General features: G+C 51.5%; 1 protein-coding gene across 1 annotated transcript in view; it reads left to right on the top strand.

The window, feature by feature from the left end:
* The window catches only part of LOC138100198 (procollagen galactosyltransferase 1-like), a 40,010-nt gene extending 27,390 nt beyond the window's left edge, over nt 1-12,620 (top strand). The window contains exons 10-12 of the mRNA XM_068997966.1: nt 696-823; nt 3,864-4,070; nt 12,347-12,620. Of these exons, the coding sequence (XP_068854067.1) occupies nt 696-823; nt 3,864-4,070; nt 12,347-12,551 (540 nt within the window). The 3' untranslated portion in view covers nt 12,552-12,620. The remainder of the gene's footprint in view (nt 1-695; nt 824-3,863; nt 4,071-12,346) is intronic.
* Nucleotides 12,621-22,284: the final 9,664 nt, after the last annotated feature.

Below are 22,284 nucleotides of genomic sequence, written 5' to 3'. Positions count from 1 at the left end.
ATTCCCGGTGACCTCAAAGATTCCTGGTGACCCCAAACATTCCTGGTGACCCCAAACATTCCCGGTCCCATCCCGAATCCCGGTGACCCCAAACATTCCCGGTGACCCCAAACATTCCCGGGCCCATCCCGAATCCCAGTGACCCCAAACATTCCCGGTCCTGTCCCAAATCCTGGTGACCCCAAACATTCCTGGTGACCCCAAACATTCCCGGGCCCTTCCCACATCCCGGTGACCCCAAACATTCCCGGTGACCCCAAAGATTCTCAGGCCCATCCCGAATCCCAGTGACCCCAAAGATTCCCGGTGACCCCAAACATTCCCCGTCCCATCCCGAATCCCTGTGACCCCAAAGATTCCCGGTGACCCCAAACATTCCCGGGCCCATCCCAAATCCCGGTGACCCCAAACATTCCCGGTCCCATCCCCAATCCCGGTGACCCCAAAGATTCCCGGTGACCCCAAACATTCCCGGGCCCATCCCAAATCCCGGTGACCCCAAACATTCCCGGTCCCATCCTGAATCCCGGTGACCCCAAACATTCCCGGTGACCCCAAACATTCCTGGTCCCATCCTGAATCCCGGTGACCCCAAAGATTCCCGGTGACCCCCGAGATTCCCGGTGACCCCAAACATTCCCGGTCCCGTCCCAAATCCCGGTGACCCCAGAGATTCCCGGCGATTGCGGTTGCAGATCTCGGAGCGGGGCCTGGCTCGCTCGCTGGTGTTCGAGGACGATCTGCGCTTCGAGGTTTTCTTCCGGCGCCGCCTGACCGAGCTCATGGAGCAGCTGCAGGAGGCCGGCATCGACTGGGACCTCATGTGAGCCTTCATCATCCTCATCCTCGTCCCAAAATCCATCCCAAATCCATCCCGATCCCCTAAAACATCGTGTGAGCCTTCATCATCCTCATCCTAAAATCCATCCCAAATCCACCCCCAATCCCCTGGGACCTCATGTGAGCCTTCATCATTGTCCTTATCCTCATCATCCTCATCCTCATCCCAAAATCCATCCCAAATCCACCCCGATCCCCTAAAACATCATGTGAGCCTTCATCATTGTCCTTATCCTCATCATCCTCATCCTCGTCCCAAAATCCATCCCAAATCCATCCCAATCCCCTAAAACATCATGTGAGCCTTCATCATCCTCATCCTCATCCCAAAATCCATCCCAAATCCATCCCGATCCCCTAAAACATCATGTGAGCCTTCATCATCCTCATCCTCATCCCAAAATCCATCCCAAATCCACCCCCAATCCCCTGGGACCTCATGTGAGCCTTCATCATCCTCATCCTCATCCCAAAATCCATCCCAAATCCACCCCGATCCCCTAAAACATCATGTGAGCCTTCATCATTGTCCTTATCCTCATCATCGTCATCCTCATCCCAAAATCCATCCCAAATCCACCCCAATCCCCTGGGACCTCATGTGAGCCTTCATCATCCTCATCCTCATCCCAAAATCCATCCCAAATCCACCCCCAATCCCCTGGGACCTCATGTGAGCCTTCATCATCCTCATCCTCGTCCCAAAATCCATCCCAAATCCATCCCGATCCCCTAAAACATCATGTGAGCCTTCATCATCGTCATCCTCGTCCTAAAATCCATCCTAAATCCACCCCCAATCCCCTGAGACCTCATGTGAGCCTTCATCGTCGTCCTTACCTTCCTCATCCTCATCCCAAAATCCATCCCAAATCCATCCCGATCCCCTGAGACCTCATGTGAGCCTTCATCATCATCCTCATCATCCTCATCCCAAAATGCACCCATTGATCCCAGTGACCCCAATCCCATTGATCCCATTGACCCCACTGACTCCATTGACCCCATTGATTCCATTGACTCTATTGATCCTATTGATTCTGTTGATCCCATTGATCCCACTGACCCCACTGACTCTATTGATCCCATTGATCCCATTGATCCCATTGACCCCACTGACCCCATTGATCCCATTGATCCCATTGATCTCATTGATCTCATTGACCACACCGACCCCACTGACCCCATTGATCCCATTGATCCCATTGATCTCATCGATCTCATTGATCGCATTGATCCCCCTGACCCCATTGATCCCCTGACCCCATTGATCCCATTGATCCCATTGATCTCATTGACTGCACCGACCCTGCTGACTCCATTGATCCCCCTGATGCTGTTGATCCCATTGACCGCATTGATCCCATTGATTCCATTGATCCCATTGACCCCATTGATCCCATTGATCTCATCGACCCCATTGACCCCACTGACCCCATTGATCCCCCTGATGCTGTTGATCCCATTGACCGCATTGATCCCATTGATTCCATTGACCCCATTGACTGCACCAACCCCATTGACCCCATTGATCCCCCTGATGCCATTGACCCCATTGACCCCATTGATCTCATTGACCCCATTGACCGCACTGACCCCACTGACCCATTGATCCCCCGATGCTATTGATCCCATTGACCGCATTGACCCCATTGACCGCACCGACCCTATTGACCCCATTGATCCCCCTGATGCCATTGACCCCATTGACCCCATTGACCGCATTGACCCCATTGATCCCCTGATGCTATTGATCCCATTGACCGCATTGACCCCATTGATCCCGTTGACCGCACCGACCCCATTGACCCCATTGATCCCCCTGATGCCATTGACCCCATTGACCCCATTGACTGCATTGACCCCACTGACCCCATTGACCGCATTGACCCCATTGACCCCATTGATCCCCCGATGCTATTGATCCCATTGACCACACTGACCCCATTGACCCTATTGATCCCCCTGATGCCATTGACCCCATTGGCCGCATTGACCCCATTGACCCCACTGACCCCATTGACCCCATTGATCTCATTGACCCCATTGATCTCATTGACCGCATTGACCCCATTGATCCCATTGACCCTATTGATCCCCCTGACCCCATTGACCCCATGACCCCACTGACCACATTGACCCCACTGACCCCATTGGTGGCATTGACCCCATTGACCCACTGACCCCACTGACCCTATTGATCCCCCTGATGCCATTGACCCCATTGGCCGCATTGACCCCATTCACCCCACTGACCCCATTGACCCCATTGATCTCATTGACCCCATTGATCTCATTGACCGCATTGACCCCATGGATCTCATTGACCCCACTGACCCCATTGATCCCATTGACCCTATTGATCCCCCTGACCCCATTAACCCCATGACCCCACTGACCCCACCGACCCCCTTGACCCCACCGACCCCACTGACCCCACTGACCCTATTGACCCCATTGATCCCCCTGATGCCATTGACCCCATTGGCCGCATTGACCCCATTGACCCCACTGACCCCATTGACCCCATTGATCTCATTGACCCCATTGATCTCATTGACCGCATTGACCCCATGGATCTCATTGACCCCACTGACCCCATTGATCCCATTGACCCTATTGATCCCCCTGACCCCATTGACCCCATGACCCCACTGACCCCATTGACCCCATTGATCTCATTGACCCCATTGATCTCATTGACCCCATTGACCCCATTGATCTCATTGACCCCACTGACCCCATTGATCCCATTGACCCTATTGATCCCCCTGACCCCATTGACCCCATGACCCCACTGACCCCATTGACCCCCTTGACCCCGCCGACCCCATTGACCCCATTGACCCCACTGACCCCATTGACCCCATTGACCCCATTGATCGCATTGACCCCACTGACCCCATTGATCTCATTGACCCCACCGACCCCACTGACCCCACTGACCCCACCGACCCCATTGACCCCCTTGACCCCCCTGACCGCACCGACCCCCCTGACCGCGCCGGCCCCGCTGCCCGCAGCTACCTGGGCCGCAAGCGGCTGGAGCCGGAGCGCTCGGAGCGCGGCGTTCCCGGCGTCCGGCAGCTGCTGCGGCCGGGCTACTCCTACTGGAGCCTGGGCTACGCGCTGTCCCTGCGCGGGGCCCGCAAGCTGCTGGCGGCCGAGCCCCTGGGCAAGATGATCCCGGTGGACGAGTTCCTGCCCCTCATGTTCGACCGGCACCCCAGGTATTGGGGGGATTCGTGGGATTTGTGGGATTGGTGGGGTTTATGGGATATATGGGATTTATGGGATATATGGGATTTATGGGATTTATGGGATATGCGGGATACAGGGACGAGTTCCTGCCCCTCATGTTCGACCGGCACCCCAGGTATTGGGGGGATTTGTGGGGTTTGTGGGATTGGTGGGATTTATGGGATATATGGGATTTATGGGATATATGGGATTTATGGGATTTATGGGATACAGGAGCGAGTTCCTGCCCCTCATGTTCGACCGGCACCCCAGGTATTGGTGGGATTCATGGGGTTTGTGGGATTGGTGGGATTTATGGGATATATGGGATTTATGGGATATATGGGATACAGGAGCGAGTTCCTGCCCCTCATGTTCGACCGGCACCCCAGGTATTGGTGGGATTCATGGGGTTTGTGGGATTGGTGGGATTTATGGGATATATGGGATTTATGGGATATATGGGATATATGGGATTTATGGGATACAGGAGCGAGTTCCTGCCCCTCATGTTCGACCGGCACCCCAGGTATTGGGGGGATTCGTGGGGTTTGTGGGATTGGTGGGATTTATGGGATATATGGGATTTATGGGATATACGGGATACAGGGTTGAATTCCGGCACCCCAGGTGTTCATGGGATTAGTGGGATTGGGGGGATTTGGGATCCGGGGTAAATGGGGTTTATGGGATTTATGGGATAAATGGCATACAGGGATGAATTCCTGCCCCTCGTGTTCGACCGGCACCCCAGGTGTTCATGGCATTGGGGGGATTGGGGGGATTTATGGGATTGGTGGGATTTGTGGGATTTATGGGATAAATGGGATAAATGGGATTTATGGGATATATGGGATTTATGGGATACAGGAACGTGTTTCTGTATGCTTGACCGGCACCCCAGGGATTTGTGGGATTTATGGGATTGGTGGGATTGGTGGGATTTATGGGATATATGGGATAAATGGGATATATGGGATTTATGGGATATATGGGATTTATGAGATGTATGGGATTTATGGGATATATGGGATTTATGGGATATATGGGATACAGGGATGAATTCCTGCCCCTCATGTTCGACCGGCACCCCAGGTGTTCATGGGATTGGGGGGATTTTGGGATTTATGGGATTTGGGATCTGGGATAAATGGGGTTTATGGGATGTATGGGATATATGGGATTTATGGGATACATGGGATTTATGGGCTATATGGGATATATGGGATTTATGGGATATATGGGATTTATGGGATATATGGGATACAGGGACGAGTTCCTGCCCCTCATGTTCGACCGGCACCCCAGGTGTTCATGGCATTAGTGGGATTGGTGGGATTTATGGGATTTGTGGGATTTGTGGGATTTATGGGATATATGGGATTTATGGGATTTATGGGATTTATGGGATATATGGGATTTATGGGATACAGGAACGTGTTTCTGTATGCTTGACCGGCACCCCAGGGATTTGTGGGATTTATGGGATTGGTGGGATTGGTGGGATTTATGGGATATATGGGATAAATGGGATATATGGGATTTATGGGATATATGGGATTTATGAGATGTATGGGATTTATGGGATATATGGGATTTATGGGATATATGGGATACAGGAGCGAGTTCCTGCCCCTCATGTTCGACCGGCACCCCAGGTGTTCATGGGATTGGGGGGATTTATGGGATTTATGGGATTGGTGGGATTTATGGGATTTGTGGGATTTATGGGATATATGGGATTTATGGGATATATGGGATTTATGGGATATGCGGGATACAGGGACGAGTTCCTGCCCCTCATGTTCGACCGGCACCCCAGGTATTGGTGGGATTTATGGGGTTTGTGGGATTGGTGGGATTTATGGGATATATGGGATTTATGGGATATACGGGATACAGGGTTGAATTCCGGCACCCCAGGTGTTCATGGGATTAGTGGGATTGGGGGGATTTGGGATCCGGGGTAAATGGGGTTTATGGGATTTATGGGATAAATGGCATACAGGGATGAATTCCTGCCCCTCGTGTTCGACCGGCACCCCAGGTGTTCATGGCATTGGGGGGATTGGGGGGATTTATGGGATTGGTGGGATTTGTGGGATTTATGGGATAAATGGGATAAATGGGATTTATGGGATATATGGGATTTATGGGATACAGGAACGTGTTTCTGTATGCTTGACCGGCACCCCAGGGATTTGTGGGATTTATGGGATTGGTGGGATTGGTGGGATTTATGGGATATATGGGATAAATGGGATATATGGGATTTATGGGATATATGGGATAAATGGGATATATGGGATTTATGGGATATATGGGATTTATGGGATACAGGAGCGAGTTCCTGCCCCTCATGTTCGACCGGCACCCCAGGTGTTCATGGGATTGGGGGGATTGGGGGGATTTATGAGATTGGTGGGATTTGTGGGATTTGTGGGATTTGTGGGATTTATGGGATAAATGGGATATATGGGATTTATGGGATTTATGGGATATGCGGGATACAGGGACGAGTTCCTGCCCCTCATGTTCGAGGGGCACCCCAGGTATTGGTGGGATTTATGGGATTTGTGGGATTTATGGGATATATGGGATTTATGGGATATATGGGATACAGGGTTGAATTCCGGCACCCCAGGTGTTCATGGGATTAGTGGGATTGGTGGGATTTAGGGGATTTATGGGATTTGTGGGATTTATGGGATTTATGGGATTTGTGGGATATGCGGGATACAGGGACGAGTTCCTGCCCCTCATGTTCGACCGGCACCCCAGGTATTGGTGGGATTCATGGGGTTTGTGGGATTGGTGGGATTTATGGGATATATGGGATTTATGGGATATACGGGATACAGGGTTGAATTCCGGCACCCCAGGTGTTCATGGGATTAGTGGGATTGGGGGGATTTGGGATCCGGGGTAAATGGGGTTTATGGGATTTATGGGATAAATGGGATACAGGGATGAATTCCTGCCCCTCATGTTCGACCGGCACCCCAGGTGTTCATGGGATTGGGGGGATTTATGGGATTGGTGGGATTTGTGGGATTTGGGATCCGGGATAAATGGGATTTATGGGATATGTGGGATTTATGGGATATATGGGATTTATGGGATGTATGGGATTTATGGGATATGCGGGATACAGGGATGAATTCCTGCCCCTCATGTTCGACCGGCACCCCAGGTGTTCATGGCATTGGGGGGATTGGGGGGATTTATGGGATTGGTGGGATTTCCCCCATTTCTCCCCATTTCCCCGCAGCCCCGAGTACTCCCGGCCCTTTTCCCTGAGATTTCCTGGATCTCTCACCCATTTTCCCCCCATTTTTCCTTGTTTTCTCCCGTTCTTTCTCCCATTTTTTCCCCATTTTTCCCCATTTTTCCTCCATTTTTCCCCGTTTTTTCCCCATTTTTCCCATTTTTTCCCCGTTTTTCCCCATTTTTCCCCCATTTTCCTTGTTTTTTCCCCGTTTTTTCCCCATTTTTCCCATTTTTTCCCTGTTTTTCCTCCATTTTTCCCCGTTTTCTCCTGTTCTTTCTCCCGTTTTTCCCCCTTTCTCCCCATTTTCCCCCTTTTTCCCCATTTTTCCCCAATTCTCCCCCATCTCTCCCCATTTTTCCCCACAGCCCCGAGTACTCCCGGCCCTTTTCCCTGAGATTTCCTGGATCTCTCACCCATTTTCCCCTCAATTTTTCCCCGTTTTCTCCCGTTCTTTCTCCCGTTTTTTCCCCATTTTTCCCCATTTTTCCTCCATTTTTCCCCGTTTTTTCCCCATTTTCCCCAATTCTCACCCGTTTTTCCCCATTTTTCCCAGTTCTTTCCCCATTTTTCCCCCTTTTTCCCCCGTTTTCCCCAATTCTCACCCGTTTTTCCTCCATTTTTCCCCGTTTTTTCCCCATTTCTCCCCATTTTTCCCCCCATTTTTCCTTGTTTTCTCCCGTTTTTTCCCCCTTTCTCCCCGTTTTTTCCCCCTTTTCTCCCGTTTTTTCCCCCTTTCTCCCCGTTTTTTCCCCCTTTTCTCCCCCTTTTTCCCCCATTTTTCCCCCTTTTTCCCCAATTCTCACCCGTTTTTCCCCCTTTTTTCCCCATTTTTCCCCCATTTTCCCCCTTTTTCCCCAATTCTCACCCGTTTTTCCCCCTTTTTCCCCATTTCTCCCCATTTTTCCCCCGTTTTTCCCCAATTCTCACCCGTTTCTCCCCATTTTTCCCCGCAGCCCCGAGTACTCCCGGCACTTTTCCTGGATCTCTCACCCATTTCCCCCCTATTTTTCCCCATTTTTCCCCCGATTTTCCCCAATTCTCACCCGTTTTTTCCCCATTTTTCCCAGTTCTTTCCCCATTTTTCCTTGTTTTCTCCCGTTTTTTCCCCCTTTCTCCCCGTTTTTCCCCCTTTTTTCCCCCGTTTTCCCCCATTTTCCCCATTTTTCCCCAATTCTCCCCCGTTTTTCCCCATTTTTCCCCGCAGCCCCGAGTACTCCCGGCCCTTTTCCCTGAGATTTCCTGGATCTCTCACCCATTTTCCCCTCCATTTTTCCTTGTTTTCTCCCGTTCTTTCTCCCGTTTTTTCCCCATTTTTCCCCATTTTTCCTCCATTTTTCCCCGTTTTTTCCCCATTTTCCCCAATTCTCACCCGTTTTTCCCCATTTTTCCTCCATTTTTCCCCGTTTTTTCCCCATTTTTCCCATTTTTTCCCCGTTTTTCCCCATTTTCCCCCCATTTTCCTTGTTTTTTCCCCGTTTTTTCCCCATTTTTCCCATTTTTTCCCTGTTTTTCCCCCATTTTCCCCCTTTTTCCCCAATTCTCACCCGTTTTTCCCCCTTTTTTCCCCATTTTTCCCCCATTTTCCCCCTTTTTCCCCAATTCTCACCCGTCTCTCCCCATTTTTCCCCGCAGCCCCGAGTACTCCCGGCCCTTTTCCTGGATCTCTCACCCATTTCCCCCCTATTTTTCCCCATTTCTCCCCCATTTTCCCCAATTCTCACCCGTTTTTTCCCCATTTTTCCCAGTTCTTTCCCCATTTTTCCCCCTTTTTCCCCCGTTTTCCCCAATTCTCACCCGTTTTTCCTCCATTTTTCCCCGTTTTTTCCCCATTTCTCCCCATTTTTCCCCCCGTTTTTCCTTGTTTTCTCCCGTTTTTTCCCCCTTTCTCCCTGTTTTTTCCCCTTTTTTCCCCATTTTTCCCCCATTTTCCCCCTTTTTCCCCAATTCTCACCCGTCTCTCCCCATTTTTCCCCGCAGCCCCGAGTACTCCCGGCCCTTTTCCCGGAGATTTCCTGGATCTCTCACCCATTTTCCCTCATTCCTCACCCATTTTCCCCCCATTTCTCCCCATTTTTTCCCCGTTTTTCCTCCATTTTTCCCCGTTTTTTCCCCATTTCTCCCCATTTTCCCCCCCGTTTTTCCTTGTTTTCTCCCGTTTTTTCCCCATTTTTCCCATTTTTTCCCCATTTTTCCTTGTTTTTTCCCCCATTTTCCCCATTTTTCCCCAATTCTCACCCGTTTTTTCCCCATTTTTCCCCCTTTTTCCCCCATTTTCTCCCTTTTTCCCCAATTCTCCCCATTTTTCCCCTATTTTCCCCCTTTTTCCCCAATTCTCACCCGTTTCTCCCCATTTTTCCCCGTTTTTTCCCCATTTTTCCCCGTTTTTCCCCCATTTTCTCCCTTTTTCCCCAATTCTCCCCATTTTTTCCCCATTTTCCCCCCATTTTTTCCCCCTTTTTCCCCCATTTTCTCCCTTTTTCCCCAATTCTCCCCATTTTTTCCCCATTTTCCCCCCATTTTTTCCCCCTTTTTCCCCCGTTTTCCCCAATTCTCACCCGTTTTTCCTCCATTTTTCCCGTTTTTTCCCCATTTCTCCCCATTTTTCCCCCCATTTTTCCTTGTTTTCTCCTGTTTTTTCCCCCTTTCTCCCCGTTTTTCCCCCTTTTTTCCCCATTTTCCCCCGTTTTTCCCCAATTCTCACCCGTTTCTCCCCATTTTTCCCCGCAGCCCCGAGTACTCCCGGCCCTTTTCCTGGATCTCTCACCCATTTCTCCCCATTTCTCCCCATTTTTCCCCCGATTTTCCCCAATTCTCACCCGTTTTTTCCCCATTTCTCCCCATTTTTCCCCCCATTTTTCCTTGTTTTCTCCCGTTTTTTCCCCCTTTCTCCCCGTTTTCCCCCCTTTTTCCCCATTTTTCCCCCATTTTCCCCCTTTTTCCCCAATTCTCACCCGTTTCTCCCCATTTTTCCCCGTTTTTTCCCCATTTTTCCCCCTTTTTCCCCCATTTTCTCCCTTTTTCCCCAATTCTCACCCGTTTCTCCCCATTTTTCCCCCTTTTTCCCCAATTCTCCCCATTTTTTCCCCATTTTCCCCCCATTTTTTCCCCCTTTTTCCCCCGTTTTCCCCAATTCTCACCCGTTTTTCCTCCATTTTTCCCCGTTTTTTCCCCATTTCTCCCCATTTTTCCCCCCATTTTTCCTTGTTTTCTCCCGTTTTTTCCCCATTTCTCCCCATTTTTCCCCCTTTTTTCCCCATTTTTCCCCCATTTTCCCCCTTTTTCCCCAATTCTCACCCGTCTCTCCCCATTTTTCCCCGCAGCCCCGAGTACTCCCGGCCCTTTTCCCGGAGATTTCCTGGATCTCTCACCCATTTTCCCTCATTCCTCACCCATTTTCCCCCCATTTCTCCCCATTTTTTCCCCGTTTTTCCTCCATTTTTCCCCGTTTTTTCCCCATTTCTCCCCATTTTCCCCCCCGTTTTTCCTTGTTTTCTCCCGTTTTTTCCCCATTTTTCCCATTTTTTCCCCATTTTTCCTTGTTTTTTCCCCCATTTTCCCCATTTTTCCCCAATTCTCACCCGTTTTTTCCCCATTTTTCCCCCTTTTTCCCCCATTTTCTCCCTTTTTCCCCAATTCTCCCCATTTTTCCCCTATTTTCCCCCTTTTTCCCCAATTCTCACCCGTTTCTCCCCATTTTTCCCCGTTTTTTCCCCATTTTTCCCCCTTTTTCCCCCATTTTCTCCCTTTTTCCCCAATTCTCACCCGTTTCTCCCCATTTTCCCCCCTTTTTCCCCAATTCTCCCCATTTTTTCCCCATTTTCCCCCCATTTTTTCCCCCTTTTTCCCCCGTTTTCCCCAATTCTCACCCGTTTTTCCTCCATTTTTCCCCGTTTTTTCCCCATTTCTCCCCCCATTTTTCCTTGTTTTCTCCTGTTTTTTCCCCCTTTCTCCCCGTTTTTCCCCCTTTTTTCCCCATTTTCCCCCTTTTTCCCCAATTCTCACCCGTTTCTCCCCATTTTTCCCCGCAGCCCCGAGTACTCCCGGCCCTTTTCCTGGATCTCTCACCCATTTCTCCCCATTTCTCCCCATTTTTCCCCCGATTTTCCCCAATTCTCACCCGTTTTTTCCCCATTTCTCCCCATTTTTCCCCCCGTTTTTCCTTGTTTTCTCCCGTTTTTTCCCCCTTTCTCCCCGTTTTTCCCCCTTTTTCCCCATTTTTCCCCCATTTTCCCCCTTTTTCCCCAATTCTCACCCGTCTCTCCCCATTTTTCCCCGCAGCCCCGAGTACTCCCGGCCCTTTTCCCGGAGATTTCCTGGATCTCTCACCCATTTTCCCTCATTCCTCACCCATTTTCCCCCCATTTCTCCCCATTTTTTCCCCGTTTTTCCTCCATTTTTCCCCGTTTTTTCCCCATTTCTCCCCATTTTCCCCCCCGTTTTTCCTTGTTTTCTCCCGTTTTTTCCCCATTTTTCCCATTTTTTCCCCATTTTTCCTTGTTTTTTCCCCCATTTTCCCCATTTTTCCCCAATTCTCACCCGTTTTTTCCCCATTTTTCCCCCTTTTTCCCCCATTTTCTCCCTTTTTCCCCAATTCTCCCCATTTTTCCCCTATTTTCCCCCTTTTTCCCCAATTCTCACCCGTTTCTCCCCATTTTTCCCCGTTTTTTCCCCATTTTTCCCCCTTTTTCCCCCATTTTCTCCCTTTTTCCCCAATTCTCACCCGTTTCTCCCCATTTTTCCCCCTTTTTCCCCAATTCTCCCCATTTTTTCCCCATTTTCCCCCCATTTTTTCCCCCTTTTTCCCCCGTTTTCCCCAATTCTCACCCGTTTTTCCTCCATTTTTCCCGTTTTTTCCCCATTTCTCCCCATTTTTCCCCCCATTTTTCCTTGTTTTCTCCCGTTTTTTCCCCATTTCTCCCCATTTTTCCCCCTTTTTCCCCCATTTTCCCCCTTTTTCCCCAATTCTCACCCGTTTCTCCCCATTTTTCCCCGCAGCCCCGAGTACTCCCGGCACTTTTCCCGGCGGGATCTCGAGGCCTTTTCCGCGGATCCGCTGCTGCTCTTCCCCACGCACTACACGGGCGACCCCGGCTACGTCAGCGACACCGAGACCCCCCCGGAGCCCCCCGAAATTTGGGATGGGCAGCGGGAATTCCCGCGGGAATCCCGCAATTCCCACCCCCGGCGCGACGAGCTCTGAGCCCGGAATTCCGGGGGCTTTTTTTTTTTTTGGCAATAAAAAGAGGTTTTATTTTTATTTTTATTTTTATTTTTATTTTTAATTGGGTTTTTATTCGGTTTGTTTTTAATTTTTGGGGGGGGGGGGGGGGGGTTTATTCCGGTTTTTTGGGGGGAGGGGGGTTGAGGTTTGAAATTCCCGGGATTTGGGAGGTTGGGATGGGCCTTGGGGGAAGAGGGAAACCCAGGGAAAAATCCCTAAAATTGCCATATTTGACACCCAAATTTTGGGTCCTGGGAGAGGGAAACTGAGGCAGGGAAAGCCCCAAAAATCCCGGGAAAAATCCCCCAAATTCCCGAATTTAATTCCCAAATTTTGGGGTCCCAAGAAAAAGGAAACTGAGGCAGGGAAAGCCCCAAAATCCCGGGAAAATGCCCCAAAATTCCCAAATTTAATTCCCAAATTTTGGGTCCTGGGAGAGGGAAACTGAGGCAGGGAAACCCCCAAAATCCAGGGAAAATGCCCCAAAATCCAGGGAAAAACCCCCAAAATTCCCAAATTTAATTCCCAAATTTTGGGGTCCTGGGAGAGGGAAACTGAGGCAGGGAAAGCCCCAAAATCCCGGGAAAACGCCCCAAAATTCCCCAAATTTTGGGGTTCTGGGTGAGGGAAACTGAGGCAGGAAAAGCCCCAAAATCCCGGGAAAAATCCCCAAAATTCCCAAATTTAATTCCCAAATTTTGGGGTCCCGGGAGAGGGAAACTGAGGCAGGGAACCCTCGGAATTGGGGGAAAAAACCCCAAAATTCCCAAATTTAATTCCCAAATTTTGGGGTCCCAGGTGAGGGAAACTGAGGCAGGGAAACCGGGGAAAAAACCCCAAAATTCCCAAATTTAATTCCCAAATTTTGGGGTCCCAAGGAAAGGGAAACTGAGGCAGGAAAAGCCCCAAAATCCCGGGAAAATGCCCCAAAATTCCCAAATTTAATTCCCAAATTTTGGGGTCCCGGGAGAGGGAAACTGAGGCAGGGAAAGCCCCAAAATCCAGGGAAAATGCCCCAAAATTCCCAAATTTAATTCCCAAATTTTGGGTCCTGGGAAAAGGGAAACTGAGGCAGGAAAAGCCCCAAAATCCCAGGAAAACATCCCAAAATTCCCCAAATTTTGGGGTTCTGGGAGAGGGAAACTGAGGCACGAGGCCATTTTGGGGGGATTTGGGGGGATTTTGGAATTTTTGGGGAGAAAATTTTGGGGGGATTTTTTTTTGGACATTTTTGGGGGATTTTTTGGCTTTTTTGGTGCCGTTTTTTGGGGGTATTTTTGGGCCGGTTTTGGGGTATTTTGGGGTCGGTTTTTGGGCTATTTTTGGGGTCCGTTTTTGGGGTATTTTGGGGCCATTTTTTGGGTTATTTTGGGGGTATTTTTGGGGCCGTTTTTTGGGATATTTTTGGGGCCGTTTTTGGGGTATTTTGGGGCCATTTTTGGGATATTTTGGGGCTGGTTTTGAGTCATTTTTGGGCCATTTTTGGGGCCGTTTTTTGGGGTATTTTGGGTCATTTTGGGATATTTTTGGGGCGATTTTTTGGGATATTTTTGGGCCCTTTTTTGGGGTGTTTTGGGGCTGTTTTGGATGAGATTTTGGGGCTGCTTTTGGGATGTTTCGGGCCCTTTTTTGGGGCATTTTGGGGCCATTTTTGGGCCGTTTCTGATGGGATTTTGGAGCCGTTTTTTGGGGTATTTGGGGGCCATTTTGGGGCCGTTTTTTGGGGTATTTTGGGGCTGTTTTGGATGAGATTTTGGGGCTGTTTTTGGGGTGTTCTGGGGCCATTTATTGGGGTTATCTTGGAGCCTTTTTTGGGGTATTTTGGAGCCGTTTTTGGGTTATTTTGGGCCCTTTTTTGGGGGTATTTTGGGGCTGTTTTGGATGAGATTTTGGGGCTGCTTTTGGGGTGGTTTTGGGCCATTTATTGGGGCATTTGGGGTGTTTTTGGGGTATTTTGGGGCCATTTTTGGGCCGTTTTTTGGGGTATTTTGGAGCCGTTTTTGGGGGTATTTTGGGGCCATTTTGGAGCCGTTTTTTGGGGTATTTTGGGGCCATTTTGGGGCCGTTTTTTGGGGTATTTTGGGACCATTTTGGAACCGTTTTTTGGGGTATTTTGGGGCCATTTTGGGGCCGTTTTTTGGAGTATTTTGGAGCCGGTTTTGGGTTATTTTGGGGCCATTTTTGGGGCATTTTTGGGCCCTTTTTTGGGTTATTTTGGGGCTGTTTTGGATGAGATTTTGGGGCTGTTTTTGGGGTGTTTTGGGGCCATTTATTGGGGCATTTTGGGGTGTTTTTGGGGTATTTTGGGGCCATTTTTGGGCCATTTTGGGGTATTTTGGGGCCATTTTGGAGCTGTTTCTTGGGGTATTTTGGGGCCATTTTTGGGGCATTTTTGGGCCCTTTTTTGGGGTATTTTGGGGCTGTTTTGGATGAGATTTTGGGGCTGCTTTTGGGGTGTTTTGGGGCCATTTATTGGGGTATTTTGGGGCCATTTTTGATCCGTTTCTGATGGGATTTTGGAGCCGTTTTTTGGGTTATTTTGGAGCCGTTTTTTGGGGCATTTTGGGGCCATTTCGGAGCCGTTTTTTGGGGCATTTTGGGGCCGTTTTTGGGGTTTCAGAGCTCGTCGTGCTCCTCGTGCTCCTCGTGGGGGGCGGGCGGCTCCTGCAGGGATTTTGGGGCGTTTTGGGGCCGTTTCTGATGGGATTTTGGAGCCGTTTTTTGGGGTATTTGGGGGCCATTTGGAGGCCATTTCTGATGGGATTTTTGGGCCTTTTTTGGGGCATTTTTGGGTTATTTTGGGGCCATGTTTTGGGGTATTTTGGAGCCGTTTTTTGGGGTATTTTGGGGCCATTTCTGATGGGATTTTTGGCCGTTTCTGATGGGATTTTGGAGGCGTTTTTTGGGGTATTTTGGGGCCATTTCGGAGGCGTTTTTTGGGGCATTTTGGGGCCGTTTTTGGGGTTTCAGAGCTCGTCGTGCTCCTCGTGCTCCTCGTGGGGGGCGGGCGGCTCCTGCAGGGATTTTGGGGCGTTTTGGGGCCGTTTCTGATGGGATTTTGGAGCCGTTTTTTGGGGTATTTGGGGGCCATTTGGAGGCCATTTCTGATGGGATTTTTGGGCCTTTTTGGGGCATTTTTGGGTTATTTTGGGGCCATGTTTTGGGGTATTTTGGAGCCGTTTTTTGGGGTATTTTGGGGCCATTTCTGATGGGATTTTTGGCCGTTTCTGATGGGATTTTGGAGCCGTTTTTTGGGGCATTTTGGGGCCATTTCGGAGGCGTTTTTTGGGGTATTTTGGGGCCATTTTGAAGCCATTTATTGGGGTATTTTGGGGCCATTTTTGGTCCGTTTCTGATGGGATTTTGGAGCCGTTTTTTGGGGTATTTTGGAGCCGTTTTTTGGGGTATTTTGGCCGTTTCTGATGGGATTTTGGAGCCGTTTTTTGGGTTATTTTGGAGCCGTTTTTTGGGGCATTTTGGGGCCATTTCGGAGCCGTTTTTTGGGGCATTTTGGGGCCGTTTTTGGGGTTTCAGAGCTCGTCGTGCTCCTCGTGCTCCTCGTGGGGGGCGGGCGGCTCCTGCAGGGATTTTGGGGCGTTTTGGGGCCATTTTTGGTCCGTTTCTGATGGGATTTTGGAGCCGTTTTTTGGGGTATTTTGGAGCCGTTTTTTGGGGGTATTTGGGGCTGTTTTGGATGAGATTTTGGGGCTGTTTTTGGGGTGTTTTGGGGCCATTTATTGGGTTATTTTGGGGCTGTTTTTGGGGTATTTTGGAGCCATTTCTGGGTTATTTTGGAGCTGTTTTTTGGGGCATTTTGGGGCCATTTCTGATGGGATTTTTGGCCGTTTCTGATGGGATTTTGGAGGCGTTTTTTGGGGTATTTGGGGCCATTTTGGAGCCGTTTTTTGGGGCATTTTGGGGCCATTTCTGAGCCGTTTTTTGGGGTATTTGGGGGCCATTTATTGGGTATTTTGGAGCCGTTTTTTGGGGCATTTTGGGGCCATTTCTGATGGGATTTTGGCTGTTTCTGATGGGATTTCGGAGGCGTTTTTTGGGGCATTTTGGGGCCATTTATTGGGTATTTTGGAGCCTTTTTTGGGGCATTTTGGGGCCATTTCTGATGGGATTTTGGAGCCGTTTTTTGGGGTATTTTGGAGCCGTTTTTTGGGGCATTTTGGAGCCGTTTTGGAGGCGTTTTTTGGGGTATTTTGGGGCTATTTCTGATGGGATTTTTGGCCGTTTCTGATGGGATTTTGGAGCCGTTTTTTGGGTTATTTTGGAGCCGTTTTTTGGGGCATTTTGGGGCCATTTCGGAGCCGTTTTTTGGGGTATTTTGGGGCCGTTTTTGGGGTTTCAGAGCTCGTCGTGCTCCTCGTGCTCCTCGTGGGGGGCGGGCGGCTCCTGCAGGGATTTTGGGGCGTTTTGGGGCCGTTTCTGATGGGATTTTGGAGCCGTTTTTTGGGGTATTTGGGGGCCATTTGGAGGCCATTTCTGATGGGATTTTTGGGCCTTTTTGGGGCATTTTTGGGTTATTTTGGGGCCATGTTTTGGGGTATTTTGGAGCCGTTTTTTGGGGTATTTTGGGGCCATTTCTGATGGGATTTTTGGCCGTTTCTGATGGGATTTTGGAGCCGTTTTTTGGGGCATTTTGGGGCCATTTCGGAGGCGTTTTTTGGGGTATTTTGGGGCCATTTTGAAGCCATTTATTGGGGTATTTTGGGGCCATTTTTGGTCCGTTTCTGATGGGATTTTGGAGCCGTTTTTTGGGGTATTTTGGAGCCGTTTTTTGGGGTATTTTGGCCGTTTCTGATGGGATTTTGGAGGCGTTTTTTGGGTTATTTTGGAGGCGTTTTTTTGGGGTATTTTGGGGCCGTTTCGGAGCCGTTTTTTGGGGCATTTTGGGGCCGTTTTTGGGGTTTCAGAGCTCGTCGTGCTCCTCGTGCTCCTCGTGGGGGGCGGGCGGCTCCTGCAGGGATTTTGGGGCGTTTTGGGGCTGTTTCTGATGGGATTTTGGAGCCGTTTTTGGAACCATTTTTGGGTTATTTTGGGGCCATTTTTTGGGCTATTTTGGGCCGGTTTTGGGATATTTTGGGGCCATTTTTGGTCCATTTCTGATGGGATTTTTGGGCCGTTTTTGGGGTATTTTGGGGCCATTTCTGATGGGATTTTTGGGCCGTTTTTGGGGCATTTTGGGGCCATTTTTGATGGGATTTTTGGGCCGTTTTTGGGTTATTTAAGAGCCGTTTTTTGGGGCATTTTGGGGTCATTTTTGAGCCGTTTTTTGGGGCATTTTGGAGCTGTTTTTTGGGGCATTTTGGGGCCATTTCGGAGCCGTTTTTTGGGGCATTTTGGGGCCATTTCTGAGGCGTTTTTTGGGGCATTTTGGGGCCATTTTGGAGCCGTTTTTTGGGGCATTTTGGGGCCGTTTTTGGGGTTTCAGAGCTCGTCGTGCTCCTCGTGCTCCTCGTGGGGGGCGGGCGGCTCCCTGCAGGCCGCGGGCGTCTCCAGCTCCAGCAGGTACTCGCAGCGGCTCGGCTCCGTGGCCGCCGTCAGCGCCGTGTCCCGGCCACACCTCAGGCGCACCTGGGGGGGGGAGGGGAAACGCCCGGGACACACCTGAGGCACAGCTGGGCACAGCTGGGCACAGCTGGGGGGCACCTGGGGGCACCTGTGCACACCTGGGGGGCACCTGGGACACCTGAGCTGCACCCAGGACACACCTGGGCACACCTGGGCACAGCTGGGACACACCTGGGGGGCACCTGGGCACAGCTGGGCACAGCTGGGCACAGCTGGGGGGCACCTGGGACACACCTGGGGGCACCTGGGCACAGCTGGGGGGCACCTGGGACACACCTGGGCACAGCTGGGACACACCTGGGGGCACCTGGGCACAGCTGGGGGGCACCTGGGGGCACCTGGGCACAGCTGGGGCACAGCTGGGGGCACCTGGGGGGCACCTGGGACACGTGAGCTGCACCCAGGACACAGCTGGGCACAGCTGGGCACAGCTGGGGACACCTGGGGGGCACCTGGGGGGCACCTGGGACACACCTGGGCACAGCTGGGCACAGCTGGGGGCACCTGGGGAGCTCAGGGGGATTCAGGTGCCACTTTTGGGGCAATTTGGGGCCGTTTGGGGTCTCAGGTGGCACTTTTGGGGTGATTTGGGGCCATTTGGGGTCACTTTTGGGGCCTTCTGGGGCCATTTGGGGTCTCAGGTGCCACTTTTGGGGTGATTTGGGGTCACTTTGGGGTCATTTTTGGGGTGATTTGGGGTCACTTTTGGGGTGATTTGGGGCCATTTTGGGGTGGTTTGGGGTCACTTTTGGGGTCATTTTTGGGGTGATTTGGGGTCACTTTTGGGGTGATTTGGGGTCACTTTTGGGGTGATTTGGGGCCATTTTGGGGTGGTTTGGGGTCACTTTTGGGGTCATTTTTGGGGTGATTTGGGGTCACTTTTGGGGTGATTTGGGGCCATTTTGGGGTGATTTGGGGTCACTTTTGGGGTCATTTTTGGGGTGATTTGGGGCCATTTTGGGGTGATTTGGGGTCACTTTTGGGGTGATTTTTGGGGTGATTTGGGGCCGTTTTTGGGGTCATTTTTGGGGTGGTTTGGGGTCACTTTTGGGGTCACTTTTGGGGTGATTTGGGGTCACTTTTGGGGTGATTTTTGGGGTGATTTTTGGGGTGATTTGGGGCCGTTTTTGGGGTCATTTTTGGGGTGGTTTGGGGCCATTTTGGGGTGATTTGGGGCCATTTTGGGGTGGTTTGGGGTCACTTTTGGGGTCACTTTTGGGGTGGTTTGGGGTCACTTTTGGGGTGATTTTTGGGGTGATTTGGGGTCACTTTTGGGGTGATTTGGGGCCATTTTGGGGTGGTTTGGGGTCACTTTTGGGGTCACTTTTGGGGTGATTTTTGGGGTGATTTGCGGTCACTTTTGGGGTGATTTGGGGTCACTTTTGGGGTCATTTTTGGGGTGATTTGGGGTCACTTTTGGGGTGATTTGGGGTCACTTTTGGGGTCATTTTTGGGGTGATTTGGGGTCACTTTTGGGGTGATTTGGGGTCACTTTTGGGGTCATTTTTGGGGTGATTTTTGGGGTGGTTTGGGGTCACTTTTGGGGTGATTTGGGGCCATTTTGGGGTGGTTTGGGGTCACTTTTGGGGTCACTTTTGGGGTGGTTTGGGGTCACTTTTGGGGTGATTTTTGGGGTGATTTGGGGCCATTTTGGGGTGGTTTGGGGTCACTTTTGGGGTCATTTTTGGGGTGATTTGGGGTCACTTTTGGGGTGATTTTTGGGGTGATTTGGGGTCACTTTTGGGGTGATTTGGGGTCACTTTTGGGGTCATTTTTGGGGTGGTTTGGGGTCACTTTTGGGGTCACTTTTGGGGTGATTTGGGGTCACTTTTGGGGTGATTTTTGGGGTGATTTGGGGCCGTTTTTGGGGTCATTTTTGGGGTGATTTGGGGTCACTTTTGGGGTGATTTGGGGCCATTTTGGGGTGATTTGGGGTCACTTTTGGGGTGATTTTTGGGGTGATTTGGGGCCGTTTTTGGGGTCATTTTTGGGGTGGTTTGGGGTCACTTTTGGGGTGATTTGGGGCCATTTGGGGTCTCAGGTGCCACTTTTGGGGTGACTTGGGATCTCAGGTGCCACTTTTGGGGTGATTTGGGGCCATTTTGGGGTGATTTGGGGTCACTTTTGGGGTGATTTTTGGGGTGATTTGGGGCCGTTTTTGGGGTCATTTTTGGGGTGGTTTGGGGCCATTTTGGGGTGATTTGGGGCCATTTTGGGGTGGTTTGGGGTCACTTTTGGGGTCACTTTTGGGGTGGTTTGGGGTCACTTTTGGGGTGATTTTTGGGGTGATTTGGGGTCACTTTTGGGGTGATTTGGGGCCATTTTGGGGTGGTTTGGGGTCACTTTTGGGGTCACTTTTGGGGTGATTTTTGGGGTGATTTGCGGTCACTTTTGGGGTGATTTGGGGTCACTTTTGGGGTCATTTTTGGGGTGATTTGGGGTCACTTTTGGGGTGATTTGGGGTCACTTTTGGGGTCATTTTTGGGGTGATTTGGGGTCACTTTTGGGGTGATTTGGGGTCACTTTTGGGGTGATTTTTGGGGTGATTTTTGGGGTGGTTTGGGGTCACTTTTGGGGTGATTTGGGGCCATTTTGGGGTGGTTTGGGGTCACTTTTGGGGTGATTTTTGGGGTGATTTGGGGCCGTTTTTGGGGTCATTTTTGGGGTGGTTTGGGGTCACTTTTGGGGTGATTTTTGGGGTGATTTGGGGCCGTTTTTGGGGTCATTTTTGGGGTGGTTTGGGGTGATTTTTGGGGTGATTTGGGGCGATTTGGGGTCACTCACCGTGCTGGCCCTGCTGGGGCCCTGCCAGCAGCCCGTGCCCCCCTCGTATTTCTGCGCCCCAAATTTGTCACCTTCGGGTCCCGCCCAGGACCCCCAGAGCCTGCGGGGGGGGGGGGGAGGGGAGGGGACACAGGGGGGGGTCCCTGAGTGTCCCCTGGGGGGTTTTTTTGGGGGTCCCCAGGAGGGTTTTGGGGGTCCCCAGGGGGTTTGGGGGTCCCCAGGGGGTTTTGGGGGTCCCCAGGAGGGTTTGGGGGGTCCCGGGAGGAATTTGGGGGGGATTTGGGGGTCCCCAGGAGGGTTTGGGGGGGATTTGGGGGGAATTTGGGGGTCCCCAGGGGGAATTTGGGGGAGGTTTTGGGGGTCCCAGGGGGGTTTTGGGGGGTCCCAGGGGGGTTTGGGGGTCCCCAGGGGGAATTTGGGGGAGGTTTTGGGGGTCCCAGGGGGGTTTTTGGGGGGTCCCCGGGGGGATTTGGGGGCCCCAGGGGGAATTTGGGGGAGGTTTTGGGGGTCCCAGGGGGGGTTTTTGAGGGTCCCCATGGGGGGTTTGGGGGGAATTTGGGGGTCCCAGGGGGTTTTGGGGGAGGTTTTGGGGGTCCCAGTGGGGTTTTGGGGGTCCCTGGGGGAGTTTGGGGGTCCCCAGGGGGGTTTGGGGGAGGTTTTGGGGGTCCCAGGGGGGTTTGGGGGTCCCCAGGGGGAATTTGGGGGAGGTTTTGGGGGTCCCAGGGGGGTTTGGGGGTCCCCAGGGGGTTTTGGGGGTCCCCAGGGGGGTTTGGGGGGTCCCGGGAGGAATTTGGGGGGGGATTTGGGGGTCCCCAGGAGGGTTTGGGGGGGATTTGGGGGGAATTTGGGGGTCCCCAGGGGAATTTGGGGGAGGTTTTGGGGGTCCCAGGGGGGTTTTTGAGAGTCCCCATGGGGGGTTTGGGGGGAATTTGGGGGTCCCCAGGGGGGTTTGGGGGTCCCCAGGGGGGGTTTGGGGGGGTCCCGGGAGGAATTTGGGGGAGGTTTTGGGGGGTCCCCAGAGGGGTTTGGGGGGGATTTGGGGGGAATTTAGGGGTCCCCAGGGGGGTTTGGGGGAGGTTTTGGGGGTCCCGGGGGATTTGGGGGCCCCAGGGGGAATTTGGGGGAGGTTTTGGGGGTCCCAGGGGGGGTTTTGGGGGTCCCTGGGGGAGTTTGGGGGGTCCCCAGGGGGGTTTGGGGGAGGTTTTGGGGGGTCCCAGGGGGGTTTTGGGGGGTCCCAGGGGGGTTTGGGGGTCCCCAGGGGGAATTTGGGGGAGGTTTTGGGGGTCCCAGGGGGGGTTTTGGGGTCCCAGGGGGGGTTTTGGGGGTCCCTGGGGGAGTTTGGGGGTCC

Source organism: Aphelocoma coerulescens, chromosome 30 (genome assembly GCF_041296385.1).
Source record: "Aphelocoma coerulescens isolate FSJ_1873_10779 chromosome 30, UR_Acoe_1.0, whole genome shotgun sequence".
Classification (NCBI taxonomy): Eukaryota; Metazoa; Chordata; class Aves; order Passeriformes; family Corvidae; genus Aphelocoma; species Aphelocoma coerulescens.
The sequence above is the reverse complement of the archived record's forward strand: the minus strand, read 5'-3'. Positions and strand labels throughout refer to the sequence as shown.